General features: G+C 39.2%; 2 protein-coding genes, 1 long non-coding RNA gene and 1 pseudogene across 3 annotated transcripts; 1 reads left to right on the forward strand and 3 right to left on the reverse strand.

The window, feature by feature from the left end:
* Positions 1–3019: 3019 nt before the first annotated feature.
* LOC147977789 (uncharacterized) lies at positions 3020–7819 on the reverse strand. The gene is made up of 4 exons (XR_015617964.1): positions 7692–7819; positions 7019–7088; positions 6887–6937; positions 3020–3128 (listed from the first exon to the last, which is right to left on the reverse strand). It is a non-coding gene; the product is annotated as an uncharacterized LOC147977789 (long non-coding RNA).
* A 3611-nt stretch (positions 7820–11430) lies between these two features.
* Positions 11431–12436, reverse strand: LOC147977790 (uncharacterized). Its single transcript, XM_087545963.1, has 3 exons — positions 12311–12436; positions 11961–12092; positions 11431–11859 (listed from the first exon to the last, which is right to left on the reverse strand). The coding sequence occupies exons 1-3, from the start codon at positions 12413–12415 to the stop codon at positions 11443–11445; spliced, it is 654 nt and encodes a 217-aa protein (XP_087402089.1). The 5' UTR covers positions 12416–12436; the 3' UTR covers positions 11431–11442.
* Positions 12437–15105: 2669 nt separating this feature from the next.
* On the forward strand, positions 15106–17884 carry LOC147977791 (uncharacterized). Its single transcript, XM_087545962.1, has 11 exons — positions 15106–15518; positions 15608–15793; positions 15895–16020; positions 16094–16227; positions 16305–16380; positions 16457–16719; positions 16789–16975; positions 17051–17170; positions 17236–17489; positions 17565–17640; positions 17717–17884. Exons 1-11 carry the CDS (start codon positions 15357–15359, stop codon positions 17828–17830), a joined length of 1698 nt encoding a protein of 565 aa, XP_087402088.1. The 5' UTR covers positions 15106–15356; the 3' UTR covers positions 17831–17884.
* Positions 17885–18058: 174 nt separating this feature from the next.
* On the reverse strand, positions 18059–19111 carry LOC147977792 (uncharacterized; annotated as a pseudogene).
* Between the last annotated feature and the right edge of the window lie 403 nt (positions 19112–19514).

Below are 19514 nucleotides of genomic sequence, written 5' to 3' on the forward strand. Positions count from 1 at the left end.
GGTCGGAAATCGTCACATGCCAGCTATGGAATAGCCAACTAAAAAACATGATGGTTATAAGTCACGTTGCTTCCATTCCCTTTAATCTTAAGTTCTCACGTTATCCAGCATTTTCCGACAAACAGTATACGTGACCAACATTTTTATAATTTGATGTGGGGAGAAGAAAATTATTATTAAGCTACTCTAATGGAGTCACATCTTTTTCAATCAAATATAATATAATCGAAAATAATTTGTGTTCTATGTATGAACTTTCTCTAAACAAAATAGCCATATATTCCTAGATATGATGTTAAATAACAATAAAATAATAAAATAAAGGAGGCACCAATAACTGATTCAGAGGACGAAAAAATAGGTGTCTTTTTCAAACAGGAAAGAGATAATCAAAAAATGTGCGTGGATTTGGGAAATAAATAAACTAAATTGTTTTATCAAGTTTGGATCTTTTACATATTCTCTAATTTATTAGCAGACGTATTCCATTGCAATCCTTCGGTGTATATACATTAATATGAGTTCGTACATTAAATATTTCATTTGTCTCGCATAGAAAAATAAGATTGTATTAAATCTAGAGATATGATTTTCCTAATAAAGAAATAATGCTTGTACATGTAAAGGAAGTGGGCTGAAATAATGGATATGGGAAGATATTATCTAATATTGGGAGATATATAAGATCCGTCCACAATTAATAATAATTTCTACAAGGAAATGGATGACGGCATTAATTAAACGGCGTTCAACATTTGGAAGGCAATATCAACTCTCCAATATATTAGATGTCACGGTAACAAAATGATATTCTCCATCTGCCTACTATTTCACCATCCACCCAAGTTCACATATATCCCATCAGCAATTTCCGATCAAGAACGGATTTTCTATCACATGGAGGCGATCATTGGGAACGCTGCGCACGCACCCCAAGAGGGTGCGCCCGCGCCCCAGGAGGATGTTCCCGGGCCCCAGGAGGATGTGCCTGCGCCCATGGATCATCTGCCTCCACCAATGCATGCCGTGGAAGATGCACTCGAATACATATTTCACTTTATCATGGGCATTCGAGACCAAGATACATTAAAGTAAGTTGTCTTTTGCTACATACAAAACATGTTGGAACACTCTGCTACACATCAATGAAAGATAGCTAGACTGGCAATCCTAAAACATTCATAGGTACATGTATACGTTTTTTAGTTGATTTGATACGTGTAGATACATGTAGGTGAGGACAATGTGACCTCATGCAATGTCATGCAAACGCCATGAATTCAGATTCTAGATTTGATACGTGTAGATACATCTAGGTGAGGACAATTTGACCTCGTGCAATGTCATGCAATCTAAACATGAATTCGGTTTATAGGTTAATGTAGACAAAGTTAAACTAGAAGAGGACCATTTATGTCTTTTGCTATATGTTGTTGTGAATTTTTTTCAGCTCAATATGGATAAAAAGCACCCGGCCGTACCAGATCGAAATCAGCCTCCGAATGATCCAGGACACCCTTTTTTTCATAAGAAACTTCATCCCGAATGTTTCAACCTTATTGTTCGTAACCTTGCGAGCGCTGAAGTAGAGAGGACCGCAAGCACCAACTGGGTTGGAAGCAAACATTATTTCGACTTGCAGTTTCATGCTCAGTCACAGGCTCTGAGGTACTCCTCGATGACGCAAGGAGAGCGCATCATGACGCTGATTAACTATGTTGTGGTCCAACCTCTTCCTAAATACGATGTGTTCAACTCTATAATTGTAAGAGACGCTCGTTATTAAAGTTAGTTTTTATTATTATAATAGTAATTGACATGTGTCGACCTGCCACAGTATCTACTACCGTTGAAACTTTCAGATTCCTCGTGCGGGTTACTTGTAGTCAACCGGCTGAGGAGGAGGGTTGTCGCGATGGATCCATCCTTCAACATGTTTGATCCTGAAGATAGCACTCATAACATATTGATGAGGAAGGAAATCACTTTGCTCAAGGAAGAATTCAACAATGTGTTGCAGACGAGGATCCCGGGTTGGAATACCCAAATCATGGATTGGGAACAAGAAACCATGTCTTCTGCTGGTCGTAGGTAATGGACTAAATTGATCGCATACATAAGATGCAGACCATTATAATGTTTAATATTTAATTTTTGTGTCGCAGCAAACACTCTGGCTTATTTGTCCTACAGGAGATGGCCCACCAGATAGGTCGTTTGCGTAGCATGGGCTGGATGAACACTAGCGTAAGTACATATACGATGACTTGCTGTGTGCTAATTATTATCCAACCAATTTATTAAATGATTGAGATTTTACACCTTTCCTAGGATCCAATACAGCTCAGACACCAAGTTACGGTCCAGATGCTAATGGTCAAAGACAATGAAGCAGCTGCAAACATCCCGCAAGAGATTAGAGCGGCCTTGAGGGTTATAAGCAACTGAAGACGGACTAATGCATGCAGATATGCCAAAAAAATACTATACTTCAGCTTTGTTAGGGATCGATTTGATAATTATTTATTTTTGATATGAATAGTTAGATAATTACTTTATGGGGTCTTCTATACACGTACGTTTAAAAATTTTATGATGTTTTGGTATTATCAAACTATCCAAACTTTATGGTGTTCTGGTATTGTTGAAGTTTGGTTTTACTACAATATTGTTGGATTATTAATTGATTTTGTTGCAACGTCATGAACGAATCATTCGTTTGTCTGCCATGAAGTAGCAGTGAGACCCATTTGGGAAGCTGTACAGGGCTAATATGGTTTGACGCAATATGAGATGAGTCGCCAGGATTTATTAGATGAAAGGCACATTCATCCTATACGAGGTTTTCTTCATCGGAAATAATCACATTCCATCTAGAGAATAGTCAACAAACATATGACGGTCATACATGCACCATATACTACCTCGTATAGTATAACCCCATCCATACAGGCACTGTTATACTATACGAGGTTTTCTTAGTCCGAAATAATCACATTCCATATGACGGTCATACGGTACGTACCTTGCATGTATTCTTAAATATTGAAGGTGTCCTTGATCTTGCTCTCTCGCCGTTGCCTTTAATTCCAGCTAGCGAATAAACGCTTATTATCTTTTGTGTGCTCCTGAATAGAGTAAAAAAATGAGAGAGGAATAGTTTTTCTTATTGATCAGTACCTACAGTAAAAAAGTAAAACCATGGTAACAGTAGATATGTTAGTGTGCAGGCTGTGAATTTTAATGAGTTGCATACAAATCAATGATAAGTTCATAATTTAATGAGTTACATACACCACGGGTGCCTCGGTGTAAAATACGTCCTCAAACCCGTTGCAAGTTGTGAGCAAGTTAGCTAAATTCATCAGCGTGGCACTGACTGAAGAGGAGGATAGAGCTCTGGTATTGCTAAAGAGGTGGTGAGACTCTCCAGTTTTGTGACACTTACCAGCCTATAAGTTAACCAGGTTGGTGTCGTTAGCCACGGAAACAAAGTTTACTTTGGTAATTCCTGGTTTATACAATGGACATTAACATGATCAAAAGTATGGATAGGACAGTAAGGACAATCAGCACAACACCTACTGAAATAGACATTCAGATCAAAAAGAATATGCCCCAAATTATATGTGTTTTTGAAAAATGTTCATCATGTATTCAAAAAAAGAAAAAATCTATCTTAAAAATTGAACATGTAATAAAAAAAATGTGTAAAATTATTCATACATTTATACAAACACGTTGGACATGTTTTAACTTATTTATAGTATATCTTAGGGGTAAGAATAATTTTATTATTAAGCTACTCTAATGGAACCACGTCTTTTCCTAACATATAAGATAGTTGAGAATATCTTGCGTACGCAGGTGAAAATAATTCATACTAGGAAATGAATAATGGAAAGCATGCACGTATGGAAAGATATGGGGCACCTTCCATCTGCCTGAGCGACCATGTCCTGTCAGTCTTTAATGCCCCCGATGTTGAAAATCAGGTGGAATCAAAAGTTTGCTTATTATTTGGCTTTAAAAAATGGAAGTTGCCTTATTATTTGAAAGGCACATAAGTCTCGAAGATGCATCTGTCAATCAGGACGTGATCCCTTCTTATAACCTTCGACGAGCTCCGGTTTCAACACCTTGGACATGGTCTCTTCACCAATTTCCGATCACTCACCACTCTCATCAATGGAGGTTGTGCACGGAGCAATTGGTTTTCAGGTCGCACCACAAGAAGCTTTGCCCGCCCCTCAGGAGGATGCGACCAACGTTAATGCCCTAGCAGATGCCGTTGAATACATTTTTCAATCTATCACTGCTGTCCAAGACGATGAGGCACTGAAGTAAGTAGTATTGCTCTGCGTAATATTTGGTTTCAATATGCTTGGCTTCTGATTGCATAGTGATAATTATATAATCTAAGTGTTGAAGTCATGTACAGGTAAAACATATTTATTGCCTCATTAGCTATTCATCTAGACTTGTGTAGTACTGACTATTAGGAATATGTTGATGACTGCTACAATTTGTTTGTTGCTTTTACCTTAATTGATTACTTCTAATTATAACTCCTTAGATTAATGTTGCTTTACCTTGAGTGTTCATTGTCTCCTACACTTTGTTACCTATGGTACATGTTGCCATGTTAATTTTGTACACAAAAAAATTGCAACAGATTATCACAAAGGAGTTAGCATGTTTTTAATTAAATAATTTTTATCACTGATCCTTATTATACAAAAGAGTTAAACAATATGTGATGTTTATTGGTAAAGATTGGTCTGTATTTTTTTGTCAGCACAATTTGGATTAGAAGCGTACGATCGTATCAGATTGAAATCAGCCTACGGATGCTCCAGGAAACAATTTTGCTTTTTGGACAATTTCATCCCGAATGCTTCAATCTTGCAGTTCGTAAGCTTGCGAGTGCTGAAGTAGAGAGCACTGCAGGTACAAGAATGCTTGGAAACAAACATTTTTTCGACTTGCAGTTTCATTCTCAGGCACGGGCCCTCAGACACTCTTGGATGAATCAAGAATCACGCACCGCAGTGCTGATTGACAATGTCGTTGTCCGGCCGTTTCCTAAATATGATGTGTTCAACTCTAACATTGTAAGAGACTCATTCTTATCATTTATTTTTCTTATTATATTAGCTACTAACATGTGTCTATTTACCGTAGTATCTACTACCATTTGTTTCGGTGGATTCTTCATACGGACTATTTGTAGTCAACATGGGAAGTAGGAGGGTTCTCCCAATTGATCCATGTATCGACGCCTATGGTGGACCATACAGCTTTCATAGCACTGAAACGAGGAAGGAAGTCACAATGTTGAAGCAAGAGTTCAACAATGTGTTGCAGATGAGGATCCCTGGTTGGAATACCAATCTCATGGACTGGTCAGTGAACGGCAAGTCTTCTAACGGCAGGCGGTAATATACTAAATTTATCACATAGTTTATAAGCACACAGTTATAGTTTTAATATAGTTACTTTTTTGTAACAGCAAAGACTCCGCTTTCCTTGTCCTACAGGAGATGGCCCACCAGAATGGTACTGCTCATTCTGGTAGGATGACCACTCGCGTAAGTACATAATAACAAGGTTTGTCATGCAATTTATTTTCCAGCAAGTTATTAATTTTTTTTTCATTTTTATAGGATTCAATACAGCTCAGAAAGAACCTGTTGGTCCAGATGCTGACGATAAAAAACAATGAAGCAGCTGGAAACATACCGGCTGGAGTTAGAGCGGCCTTGAGGGTTTTAAATGACTGAATATGGATCGATGCATATTCATATGTCATAAATAAAATTCCCGTGCTACAGCTATCTTAGGGATTGAAGTGAGAATTATCTATTTGGCAATACGAATAACTTTATAATGCATTGGATTATATATACATATAGGTTTAAATACTTTTTGGTGTTTTGGATATATTAAACGTTGGTTTTGCGACGCACCCTATAATTCCCTGTCTCGTATAACTCGATCCAAGATATGTGAACTATAACTCGAAATATCACGTCAATGAGTACAATAAAGTCATGCATTATTTTGAAGGCGGTAAGGGTGATGTTTTTAAGGCGGTAAGGCGAGGCAAGGCGCCGGAGGGGGGGGGGCCTCACCGCCTAATCGGTAAGGCATAAGGTAACGCGGACGCGTTAGATAGTTCTAAGCAGTAGAATGAAGTAGAATTTGGTAGGCAACTAGGCATAAACACTACACATCTTGCACTTTCTGTTGGTTGTAGAGCGCATATAGGATCCATCCTCTTTGCACTTTCTCTTCTCCCCAACATAACCACTATAACAGAGGCAGTGAGCAACTAGCAAAGCAGCTAGCGCAAAGCAGTGAGGAACCAACAAACTAGGAAACAATGAACAACTGAAAACAACAAGCAATTAACAACTTAACATGGAAGATACAGAGCAGAGGATGGTGGGGGAGAATGGGGAGGCAGAGGTGTTGTCTCCTTGCTGTTGCTGGTTGCTGTTCTACTGAAGAGGAGGAGGATGAGCTACTGGAGAGGAGGAGGATGAGGAGCTGCTGGAGAGGAGGGGATGAGGATCTTTGTATTGTATGGAGAGGATCCAGAGAAGGAGGAGGATGTGTGTGTGGATTGACGGTTGTTTCTCCCTCTCTTTCACCCCTCTTACTTGTTGACGCCAACAGCATCTCTGTTTCCCACCAGAAGACTGTTTCCCACCTAAAACTACTTCCCTGCCTGGCTGGCAAGCTCAAGGCATCCAATGATGTCACGAACTATATCTTTGGCAATAAGAACTATATATAACTATCACGTCAATGCCTACTTATCAAAATCAGCACTAAAAGAAAAGCAGTTGTTGTAAATCATAGGTTGATGGAAAGTATGTACCTCATGTTCAAGTCCCTCTGAAATCCAACGATCATTTTCTGCATGTTTTGCCTGCAAATTAAAGTGTAACTTGACCCTATTAGAATGAATTAATGGACTCACTTATCAAAATTTAGTTGAGCATACTCTTACATGATAAGGCTTCAAGGCTGTTCCTGATTGTACATTCACCAAGTTTAGTTTATCAAGGAACACATTTGCACTGAAAACAAACATTTGTACAGGGAAATCAATGAGCCACCACGACACCAAAGTATATTCATGAGAATTTTGATTATAAAAAGAGACTGATAGTAAACGGCCAAATACATTGGAACTTATAAATTGAGCGTAGTAATATTAATATTTCAAATGAGGAAATCATCAAGCAATTTAGGTTTTATTTCTCATTTAATTAAATTCATAGTGCTTGTTATAAATTATTTGGAAACCCATAATATCTATGGATCTTATTACTAAACAGACTAGCCTGGTACTGTTTTATATATGAAATTTGGGTTGGCTAATTGGATCCTAGCCTACCAAGACGACGATGCATTTTGCTTCACACATGAAAGAAAAAATAACAAATCAAACAGTCTGTTTGTCTTACATAGATTGTGCAAATATCATCAAGCTTAACATATATAAGACCACTCACAATATCACAGACCCCCACACATATATAACCCCAGGCTTGCATATCCGGTGCAGTGAATGTTCGACATAAACTTGCGAGTACAGGAACCTACTACTACTAAGCTACTATACTAATCAAGTCAAATTTTGTTCAATTTGCTACCGTGTAGTTGTGTAGAGGATGTACCTGGTTGGGCAAAGTCGCTCGAGTCTGCTCTGTCTCACCATCAAAAATCACCACCGTGGCCGTGTCTTGGCCGTCGGGGATACGTCTTCGCCCTGGCCCTGCCTGTGAGGCCGGGTCACGTCTCCTCGATACATCAGCGAGGAGGATATCAGGTCATGGAAGCATAAAGGAAGAATTTTCTTCAAGTTGCTACCATGTATCGGATGTACCTAAAATGGGCAAATTCGCAGGAGTCTGCTCTGTCACAGATGGGCTGCAGCAGTTCCACGCCCCCTTGTGACCTATGGCCGCTCGTACTTAGTCGATGTCGACCTTGCAAAAGATCGATGATGCATTAGGTGCATTTGTGTTTTGATTGTGCAAACAACAAAATCCGAAGGCTGCTAATTGCCATATTTCAGAAACAAAACATTTAAGATTGTTTGTTTGTTAATTTAACTTGATTTATAGTACATGTTGAACTCATTAAATACACATAAATTATATATAAAGTTCATGTTTACCCCTTCAAATTGAACAATATTAACAAAAGAATAAATATTTAAATAGACAAATAAGATATTTCATTTTTATATATGGGAAAATTTTATACCTCATAAGAACGAATAAGTAACTTAGTGGCATGCAATCAATGATAAGTTGTTTATTTAATTAATACAACAATTTAATTCTTTAGTAAGTTCTGATTTCTGACATATTTTCTAATTAATTAAGATGTGTGCGTTTGATGAAAAAAGCAAAGATATCTGACCATACAGAAGTACATATCTGAAAAAGGAAATATATCTGCACCATGCATAAGTATATATCTGAAAAAAGGAAAGATATCTGCTACCCAGCCTTCCCCTGCATGGCCTACCTATATATGTTAACCTCATGTGCCATCCCTCACCCCCCTCCTTACTCTCCCTTCCCCCATCACAGATATCAAAGGATCAAAATACCCATACTTGGACGACAAATTCCCAAGGAGTACCTTCAGTAAGCATGGGGCATCAAGCAGGCGAGTTCCTCTAGGTATGCAACTTTCTGGATCTTTCTCTTCTATAAAAGGATAACAGGTGTTAGATTAGGATCATGTTTGGTCAGGCATACCATCAAATTCCAAAAAAAACACACCAGTGGAGATAGTGCCATCTTATAAAAAGATCATAGCCAATACAATTGATTGTAGATCTAATCAAGCAGTCCTATTAGGTGGGCTACAACTGAATACAAACAGTACTTTCAGATATTATAGGCTAATAGTCTATTCTGGACATTGCACGTGTGTCATACACCTAAATTTTTAAGTCATGACCATAGTTGACTGCCTAACTTTTTAATGTAATCTCATATATATATTCGAGCCAGAAAAACAAACAAATAACTTATTAAGTGTTTCAACATGCCAGAAAACAAACAAATAGAATAGGACTGCTTGAAGATATATATCATCAGAGTCATAATATTAAGCCATTACATGTAACAGAAATTGCATGAGGACAAAATGCTTCGATGGAATAGTCTAAAATTATTCACAATGGATATGTAATACTCTAATACCAACTATATCCCAACCGAATGAATCTACATTCTCAAGATAGAGCAAGTAATACAATGAATATAACAACTATATCCGGAAAGTGTCAAAGCACAACATCTGGACAAGCAAGCAATAAAAGCAAAGTTGGGCAGGAAGATCTATTACTGTATGATGCAGTACGTAGAAGGTTGCATATTCAAATTAAAATAAACTACCACTGGTTTTGAACATAAAAACTATACAGAAGTCAAGGGGAGTAATTGTATATGACATAAATAAAAGAATATATAAGGAATACAAATTTAGCCATAAGTTCCAGGTAAGCATGGTACTAAAGTACAGAAAACAAGATAATATGCTGCTCATAAAATTATATACAATTTACCTGCTTTGCAATTATTTGTGAACTGTTCTCTTTCACTTTAAGTACTTTTTGAACTCTTTGTACAGCAGCTCTAGCATTTTCAATCTCCATGCGTGCATTAGTTCGTTCTTCGTCAACAATTCTAATAGCATCTTCAGAAGCCTGTGAACGACATAGAAAGAGTGATTTGTGAAAATCAAAAAATGGCAATATACCAAGATTAAGCATACTTGATATGGATAAATTATGTTTATAAAAAATACTAATGATTGTCAATCCAAGAGGAATTGGAACATGCTTTACGCACAAATCATTGCCAGCATGTTATTTTCTTAACCATGTTAAGAAAATCAGGAAGAACTCCTAAAAATTTGTTGTTCAACAAACCATTGGCAGGCCCCTGAAAATTTGTTGTGCATTTGCAAGAAAAGGAAACCATTTCAAATTTGTAGTACTGTTTGATAGTCTGTTTCATAACTCCCAACAAAGGCAAAACTTCACCTTGCCTTGCTTAATCATGGCAGATAATTAACATTTAAAAATGACGGAACTAAGTTTTCCTCCAAAGCCCTAGCAAACATCTAGCAAGCATCTACACAAACATATGGAAACTAAAATGCTCAATATTCAGTGGAACATCTGCACAAACCCTACAAAATAGAGCTAAGGATGCAGAGATGCTGCCACAGATTAAGGATTAATTTGCTTACCATCAGATAAGCGGGATCCGTGCGAGCTAGCTGTTGCTAAGAGGGAGTTGCTGCCGAGGGGTGCAACAGCATGAGGCGGGCACAGAGCGATGTCTTATGGCCGGCAAGCTGGAGCGGTGGGGATGTGGACGGGTGGCCAGACGCGCCGTTGGTTGAGGTGGTTGTGTCCCCGCGGCGCGTCGGTCGGCGCACAATGTGCTGAGTGCTTGTGCATGTCATCGCTCCTCGCCGAGGGCGTCGGCGTCGGCAAGCAGTAGTCGTCTCGGGTTAGAGGTAGCAAGAGCATGTAGAACACTACTTTAGTGATCTAAACTCTCTTTTATTACCTTACGGAGGGAGTAAGTAATAATACTGTGCCTCCTATACTCTTGTATTACAAACAATTGATAAAGGAACTACGTAAAGACGGGAAAATAAATAAATCAAAGAAGCCTTTTCATGTTCACGTATCATCAAGATAGACAAATTAACTGTTGCCTAGAAAAACAAACTGAAAGAGAGATCTAGGCTTGCAACTGACTAAACAAACTTAAAGAGAGATCCAGGCTTGCGACTGACGAGAGGTTATTTTGTACGAGTATAGAGAATTACAACAAGAGCACACATTCCGTTGAAGCTAAATCGATGTTCTTCCTATAAATAAGCTATAAATGGATGTTTTCTTCGAACTAAGCTAAAGAGATGTTTTGGCAAACCAAGATTAGAAGATTCAAGCTTGCAGGCACAAATAATAGGCTAAATTGATGTTTCAGCACAACAAGACTAGAAGATTCAAGATTGCAGGCACAAATTACAGCTATACGTAAAAGCTATACTGTAAAAACTGGAGCTAGCATAACACACAATTACGTAAGTGTTACATAGAATTTTCTGGCCATCCTGTTCTTTTACTGTGAAACTTAAAAGGTTGGGAATGTATAGAAAGAATGGAGAAAAGTTTATCCTACAATAAAATGGCATGGTGTGAACATTATTGACAATGCAACCTTGCAGGACACAAGTTTGAACCCAAAGCACATAACTGCAGCCTACATGTATAAATCAAGATTCATTACTCATAGATTCATTTTATAAGAACAATGTGAGTTGTAATATCAAGGACGATTCTATCAGAAGAACTCATTATTAGGAAGGCATTAGGCTCTACATTTCTTAGTTTTGCTTGACAAACAGTTTTACTCTACCAAAGTAGACAATGATAGTTATATGAACATAACTAGGCAGGGCAGGGCAGGGAGGAATGCTCTTGAACTCACCAAAACGAACATGGGCAGCATTCTCCCTTGGATAACACTGAGAATTATCCGCAAACCCAGCATTGCGCTTGGCATAGTCACTGATCCGAGCAGGAGACAAGATTTCCACATCATCATCGTCGTCCTCTGATGTCGCTGGTTTCTCCATATCGATCATACGGCGGTAACCAGACCTCCCCTGTACACCACCATCATCAGGTTTTCTCCTGACTGAGCCCTCAGCACCAAATTTTCCTGCAACCCCGTTGCCACACCAAATGGCCTGCTTGCCTCGTAGCTCATGAGAAGAAGCACCCAGCAGATCCGGATCAATCTGTGGCAGCAAAGCAGAGAGACTTGTTGATTTAGATTGTAGCAATAGGAATTTGGGAAAAGTTTAGATGATTCCTGTTTGGCCTGAATAGCGTAGCTCACCATGTCAGATTGGGAGGAAGTAGCCATGGGCATGGAATGGGTGGGATAGAGGACATCATGGGATTGCTCCCAGAAGGGCACATCAGGCCTGAGATTCCTCTGCGCCCAATACAGCCTATGCAGTTCCTCGACCTACAAACACCAAATCAGATGCAACCACATGAGCAAGGGAAATATTTCACAGCACAAACAAATTAGCTTTATGTCTACCGAATCTGGCGAAGAAATTGCGAAAACAATTGACTTTTATTCATGGCTATATATTATTTTTAATCGTGATTTACACGGGATGGCTTGTGAGGAAAGAAGAGATTTTTGCGGGGAGCAAGTAGGTAAGCAGGGGAAGGCACCTGGTGGCGGTAGGCGTGTTCTTGGCGGAGCATTGCGTGGCCGAGGCGGTGGTCCTGGGGCGCGGGCTCCGGCGACGGCGGCGCGCAGTTGAGATCCAAATCCATGACAGCGTATATGATCTGCCCCCTCCCTGGATTAGACTGTACCCAACAACAAGCAACCGAGCAAGCAACAGAGAATCTAATTGAGATCAAACGAACAAATCGACTGGCAGCAGGAAAGGCAACCAAATATACTAAATAAACAACGGATTAAAACAAGAAAATATAGGCCAAGATTTTACTTACCTAGGCGAGGCAAAACATTTGGCTTCCGATGCAGGGCAGGAAGCTAGCTAGCTACTGGTCTCCTCCTCCTTTCTGCATGCTTTTCTTGTGATGTTTTCCCCTCCCCCAGCAATCGTTGCCCTCGCCATCCATGTGAGGTTTGCTCATGGCGCGGCGGCACAGAGAGAACAGATAAGGAATTCAGTGGCTAAGAAGACGAGGAGGGGCGGATCTGAGCAGCCCGCGTTGAATGGATTTGCCAGGCATGGGTAGTGGCTTACCGGAGTTGTGTTATTGCAGGTAGTGACGCGTCGTTGCGGATCCAGCTGCGACATCGCGGGAGAGTAGCACCGCCGCGGATCCGACCGGAGCGGGACCGCATCCATCACCCGCAGGTGCTCCAGGAAGCGCGCCCCATCCGTCCCGCTCGGTCGCGCAGCCCACAGCAGGCAGCCCCAAGGTCAGTGGATGCAGGAGACCGATGTGGTGGCCGGCGGAGGGGAGAGTTGGGCTTCCTGCTCGTCGACGCGGGCGACGATGCGGTGGAGGGAGGGGAAAGGGCAAGAGGGTTTGTGTGAGTGAGAGACGATAGGAGATGAGAGAGTGAGAGAGACGAGAGGATAGGTAGAATGCGGCGGGGGGAGGGGAACGGGCGACGCCGCGTCGCTTTAGTTCTACTGCCGCGCTAGCGGCCTGCATGCCAGGTGGGCCGTGGGGGCGGGCCGCGCAACAGGCCCGTCGTGGCGGGCCTGGCTTTCTTTTTTCTTTTCCTTTTTCTCTTTATGTTTTTGGGTTTCTGTTAATATTTTATTTCCTATACTTTTTTATTCTTTAGTTAGATTGTTTTGTTTATATTATAAAATACAGCGTTCGTTGCATGTCACAAAAGTGTTCAATAGTATTAATGAAATGTTCATGGGTTTTTTCAACAGTTCATCATCCATAACAAAATTGTTCAACATTTATTATAAAATGTAAAATGAATATATAATCAATGTCTTTTTTAAATTTGTAACGGTATATTACAGCAAATTCAAATATTTATTCAAAAATTGTTCAAATTATATTACAAAAATATATAATCATTGTGTTTATTTGTTTATTTTCTTGTCCTTTTATCTTTCTTTTCTTTTTTTTGTTTATATTTTTATCCTATACTCTTTTAATCTTTATTTATAATGTTTTATTTTTATTATAATATACAAAGTTCAATGCATGTCACAAAAGTGTTCAACGGTATTAAGGAAATGTTCATGTTTTTTGAAAAGTTCATCGTCCAATACAAAATTGTTCAATATTTATTATAAAATGTTAAGTGAATATATAATCACTGTGTTTTTTAAATTTGTTAAGTGTATATTACAAAAAAATGAAATATATATTAAAAAATTGTTCAACTTATATTACACAAATATTGAACAATTTTTGTTTTTTGTTTATTTTCTTTTCAATTTTCTCTGTTTTTTTCTGCTTATAATTTTTTCCCAATACTTTTCTATTCTTTATTTATATTGTTTCGTTTTTATTATAATATAGAGAGATCATTGCATGACACAACAGTGTTCAATGGTATTAAGGAAATGTTCATGGTTTTTTACAATAGTTCATCATCCATTACAAAAAATTTCAACATTTATTATAAAATGTTAAGTGAATATATAAAAATTATTGAACATTTATGATAAATTGTTCAACTGTGTTTTTGAAATTGGTTAAGTGTATATTACAATAATTTGAAAACTGTATTAAAAAATTGTTCAACTTACATTACAATATTTATCATCACTATGCATTTTTTGAGTTTTTTCAAAATAAGTTTGATACTTAATATGTCGCTCCGCAATATTTTTTTGCGGGTTACAAGAGTTCCTTAGATGTTTTTTAAGATTTATTACATGTTGTTAGTTTGTAGCCAGTTTTCTACACGGCTGGAGCTCGTTACATCCAAATGGGCCGTCCCAGTCGCCCCCTGCCATGCTTAAAGGCTCCCGTGTTTTGCTTACCGCATGTTAACCTGGCCGGGCTGTGATTATTCTTATTACATATACTAAGAGGAACAAAAAAATAGAAAAAACACATATACTTGGTTAATGCTAGTTAGTTAGCATGTTTTTGTTTGTTTCTCAAATTTCAATAGCATATGTAATTAATTTAAAATCATTTAAGCAATTTCAGATGACCACTTACTTATATATGAACATTATAATTTGTTGTTTCCTTCAATTGCTGTATTGGTAAAATGATTTGAACTGCATATTTTCTAATATAATCATAAGCATTTTTTATCACAGCTAAAATAGTTTTGTTAATTTCACATTATATGATGCATAAATAAATCCTATTTATATTTCTGCATAGATATAAAGTGATGGGTTCCGACATACGCACTGATGTAACGATGACAGTCCGCACTGATACACCACGAGAAGAGGTGCATATAGCTAACCTTACTTTGTATGTATATTATAGATGATAATATGAATGGTCTATTTATATTCTTGTTTAATCAGAATATAGGAGAAATGGATATGGACTTCGGAGATGCACGAAAAGAATCCATGGAGGTTTCAGATGCAATGTCGCTGGAAGGGGCCGGACATTCACAACATAATAACGTCGAAGAGGTTATATCTCATAACAAACCAAAAAAGGATGCTAAATTGCATGTTATCCCACAAGGTATATGTTTATATTATTATCTATCTTATTTTTGTGATCTTGCCTTTTGTATTCAACTAATTTGGTTATTTTTTTGTGTTACTAAGTTGTCTCACTTTTTATGAATTTGACAGACTATGTTTGTACCCCTAGAGATATTACAGTCATCGAATCAATAAAGTCTGCCCCCAAGAATACCCAGTTCATGGACATTGGAGATGCCTTGTTAGCAACCGACGATTTGAAATGCCTTATAAAAAATGATATGTTCTTACATGACGGTGTAAGACCAATTGCACAAACTTTGTAATCAATAATATGATCAATATATAATATCATAAAATATTAATATATTCTAAATGTTGTTTACAGGTGATAAATGCTTACATATATTGCATGCTTGATCACGACCATCTACAAGACAGAGCGGGTGAAAAGGTACACATTATTAGCACGTTTGTATCTGGCCAGATAAAAGAAGACGGTGAAAGAGACATCGACCCATCAAAATATCATCGCATCATGCGTCATGTTAATACTTATATACAGCAAGATATGGTTAGTTTTTGTCTTATGGAATGTTTTTTAGTTCATATGTGTGATTATATATTAATAATTATATCTAATTTTGATTGTGATTTGTATGATATTTACACCAGTTATTCATTCCGATTAACATGCCGGGCTACCATTGGTATCTAGCAGTTGCCAATGCCAAAAAACGAGAGATCCAAGTATTGGACTCACTTGGTGAGAATGTCAAACGCAATGACCTTGCTACTACGGTAACTATATATTTTTTACTCATCTTAACATTTGTTTTGTTTGACTTCATCCCTAACATTTCTCATATGATAGTTACGCAGGCTCGAGAAATGGCTGAAACTTGCAGAGCAGAGTCCGGAGTTTATCAGAGGTGATAAGTGGCCCGATCTCAATGTTACAAAATGGACGGTTGAAGAGCAAGTTCAGGAGGCAATACAAACCGATGGGTAAGCAATTGTTAAAATGGTTTGTTTATTTGATTCATCTCTGTGATATTCTAAAGCATTATTTTATAATATTATAGCGTATCATGTGGATTGTTTATGCTAAATTATATGGAATATTGGACATCGCATGGACTGTCAGACCAGTTCACCCAGGTATTTCATTTTTATACATTATCTCGTTATTTTATATGAAAATATTATATATATTTTTTGTATAAATTTTTTGTAGGAGGATATGAAATATTTTCGTCAAAAATTAGCAGTCATTTTGCTCGATTCAGAGCTTAATAAGCTAAAAGGATGTCCCATATACCATCAACCTGTCAGCGAAGAAACTTTAGGTAATTCTGATATCGAGATCCTGGATAATCCTTCTGACGTAGTCGAAGAAAAACCTCCTGCCCCAATCACTATCATTCCCACGGACCAACATCAAATAATTGCCGACCTCTGCAAGTACATCATGTCGATCGATGATGCCGGGTGTTTGGAGTAAGTATCATGTATCAATATTTAATGTGCGGATGTATATTATTGTTCTTCTTACCATCCAAATTATAGGAAGGTATGGGTCCTGACCTGCACACCCGATCCAATGAGCTTAAGTCTTAAGAAACTTCAGTGCATACTTAAGATGGAGCAGCCTATGGACAATGATTGCTTCAACACTGCCGTGCGTATGCTGGCATGTGATGAGGGAGTATTGTTCACAGACCCTCCTATACACTACATGGATCTACGATTTTGTGTAAGTTATCGTAACTCTTCATTCTATGTGACATTAGTATCAACATGTTTAAACAATATTTCTTCTTTTACTTAGTCCATGATGCTAGAGTCAACACGAGGTCAGAAGTTTTGTGAGAAGGAAACTATACAGACGTTGGCAACATTATTTGATAGCTGGCCTGGGATGGAGATCGACATCTCATCTTGCAATAAGGTAAATAAAATATTTTGTCCATCGTTATCATGGTTTATTGTTGTTTCTAATAACTCCACTTGTAGATTTATCTTCCCTATGCATCCATCGGCCGATACATCTTGTACGTCATCGACAAAGAGGCATGTCGTCTATATATTATGGATCCTATTCAAACATCACAATCGTCAGAGGATAACAACATGAGGCATTCACTGAAATTAAAAAGTTTTGCAAGGGATTTCAAAGAAGCACTCGGAATAAAGATTCCCGGTTGGAATTATGATATATCTAAATGGCAACGTTTATTTCCGTTCGGTGTTCCAACGAGTGTGGACGGGTAATGAATTCATAACAAGAATATTTACTTTTGTTATCACTATATTTTTTATATTATTAATTCAAATTTTTGCAGGAATGTGTCTGGCTATTTTATTTTCCATTTTATGCTCTCGTGGAATGGTAAAGAATTGGTGAAGCCGATTTGCGCGGTGAGTATTGTGCGTTACATGTGTTAAGACCTTCGACGTGAAATTGTCATACTAACTGCATGTCTTGTTTCTGCAGGATGGGTATGAATTGAGGAAGCATTTTTTATTATACTTGCTAAAACATCGTGGGAATGAAGCTAGAGGAAACTTTCCTGATATTGTGAAAGAATTTCTTAAACGCATCATGTAGATATTAATAGTTTTGTAATAGATGCTCAGTTGGAACATCACTCAGCTTGTTACATGGACATGTCGTTAATTTTTCTTTTATGTTATCCAATTACATTGCAATAATGGACTTCAGTTATTAAGTAATTGTGTTTGTGTTATATTCTTTGTACGTGTGGAATTTAACATGTAACTTTTGTAAACTATTTCAAGAGCCCGTGGCAACGCACGGGCATTCTACTAGTAATTATAGAACTTCAGTTCAGTTTACATCTTTGTGCACCCAACTACTGGTATGAAATCTGCACTTTAACTTTACCATGGTCGGCATTGCAGATTCTTTTTACATATTGATCAGGGTAAAAGGTAATATAATCTCGAAAGGCGATGGTGTGACCCTCGTCATCACGATCATAGTGAGTTGCAACGTGCAGGTCCAGGTAGAGTATCAGGAGCGGCTCCATGTATATCGGAACAGCCACACACTTCCGCGATAGCGGGAGCTCGCCATCGATGACCTCCGCCTTGTTCTCTTCTCCACGAGAAAAGAGCACGACACTCTCACCGTCGTAGAGTTCGTGGTGCGCGGTGATCTCGCCATAGACATGGTAGACGGTGCCAGTCCCAGTGGCACCGGACGGGAGGCGCGAGATCAAGGTTGACGTACACGTTGGCCTATATAGCCTTGTGCAGCGCCATGAAGGTCATGTCTATCTTGCGGCCGTGTCTATGACTTTGTTGCACACGTACGGGTTCACCGTGAACGAGAAGTTTCCATTGTCGTGATCATCGGTTTCGCTGTTGTCCCCCGGGATCTTGATTTTGACCCAGAAGGTGTCCGTCAGGGCGCTCCTCGACTCGAGTATCAGATTGTTCTGTGGATCGACGATGTCTCCTCTTTGCGAGGACCAGATGTGGCAACAAAAGCCGTCGGTGGCGGCAAAGGACCCCGTGAAGTGGAAACGAGGGCGCACGGTGAAGAGCTCCACCCGGTACTTAGTAAAGGAGTAGGCTAAGTTCAGGTTTTTGCTGTCTCCGTTGTAGTCGATCATGTGACCGGGTGGTGGATAGTCCCTCTCGTCACAGCCATCGCCGTCTCCTCGCTGATGTAGTTGGCCATGTCCTGCGGTCTGCAGAACCCCCCATTGTCGACATCATCATACTCGCTAGCTGCTCCTGTGGTCATCGTCGTCATCATCATCGCCGCTGTCGTTCACGATGACGCCGTCATTGCCGATGCAATGGAGCCCGCTTCGATCATTGTCGCCCCCGACGCCTTCATCGCCGATGCCATGGTACCCATCGCCAGCATTGTCGTTGTCAGGACCCCGATTCCAAGTCACATCGATCTAGCCGGTAACACCTCATATCACTTTGCGGCCTCACGCACGGTATCCCACGGGTGTCGCCTTACCATGGCCCGGGACCGTTTGCGCCTTTTGGCTCACGTATATGATAGTGTCGCTAGCATCCATATGACAGAGAACCCAGGCCGACATGGCTAGTCGTGAACCCAAAGCGGCACAGACCTATGGAGACAGGCATAGATGAATCACATCGAGCATGTCGGTCATCAGCGAGTGATTCCAGGCTGTAGCACTGGGCTAACAGGACTCCGGGGGACCCGGGCTGTAGCAGGCTAGGCAGGACTCCGGAAGTCACCGCGTGACATTTCCCCGAAGGGACAGACATAGAAACGAAGTGAA

The sequence above is a fragment of the Triticum urartu genome, chromosome 3A (genome assembly GCF_056163025.1).
Source record: "Triticum urartu cultivar PI428250 chromosome 3A, HENAU_Tu73, whole genome shotgun sequence".
In the NCBI taxonomy this organism is placed as follows: domain Eukaryota; kingdom Viridiplantae; phylum Streptophyta; class Magnoliopsida; order Poales; family Poaceae; genus Triticum; species Triticum urartu.

Coding starts and splice junctions, on each gene's coding strand:
- LOC147977790 (XM_087545963.1), bottom strand. CDS start 12,415: ATGGATTTGGATCTCAACTGCGCGCCGCCGTCGCCGGAGCCCGCGCCC. Junction 12,093..12,310: donor AACACGCCTACCGCCACCAG/GTGCCTTCCCCT, acceptor TGGTGTTTGTAG/GTCGAGGAACTGCATAGGCT. Junction 11,860..11,960: donor CTTCCTCCCAATCTGACATG/GTGAGCTACGCT, acceptor TTGCTGCCACAG/ATTGATCCGGATCTGCTGGG.
- LOC147977791 (XM_087545962.1), top strand. CDS start 15,357: ATGAATTTGACAGACTATGTTTGTACCCCTAGAGATATTACAGTCATC. Junction 15,519..15,607: donor ATATGTTCTTACATGACGGT/GTAAGACCAATT, acceptor TGTTGTTTACAG/GTGATAAATGCTTACATATA. Junction 16,381..16,456: donor TGTCAGACCAGTTCACCCAG/GTATTTCATTTT, acceptor AATTTTTTGTAG/GAGGATATGAAATATTTTCG.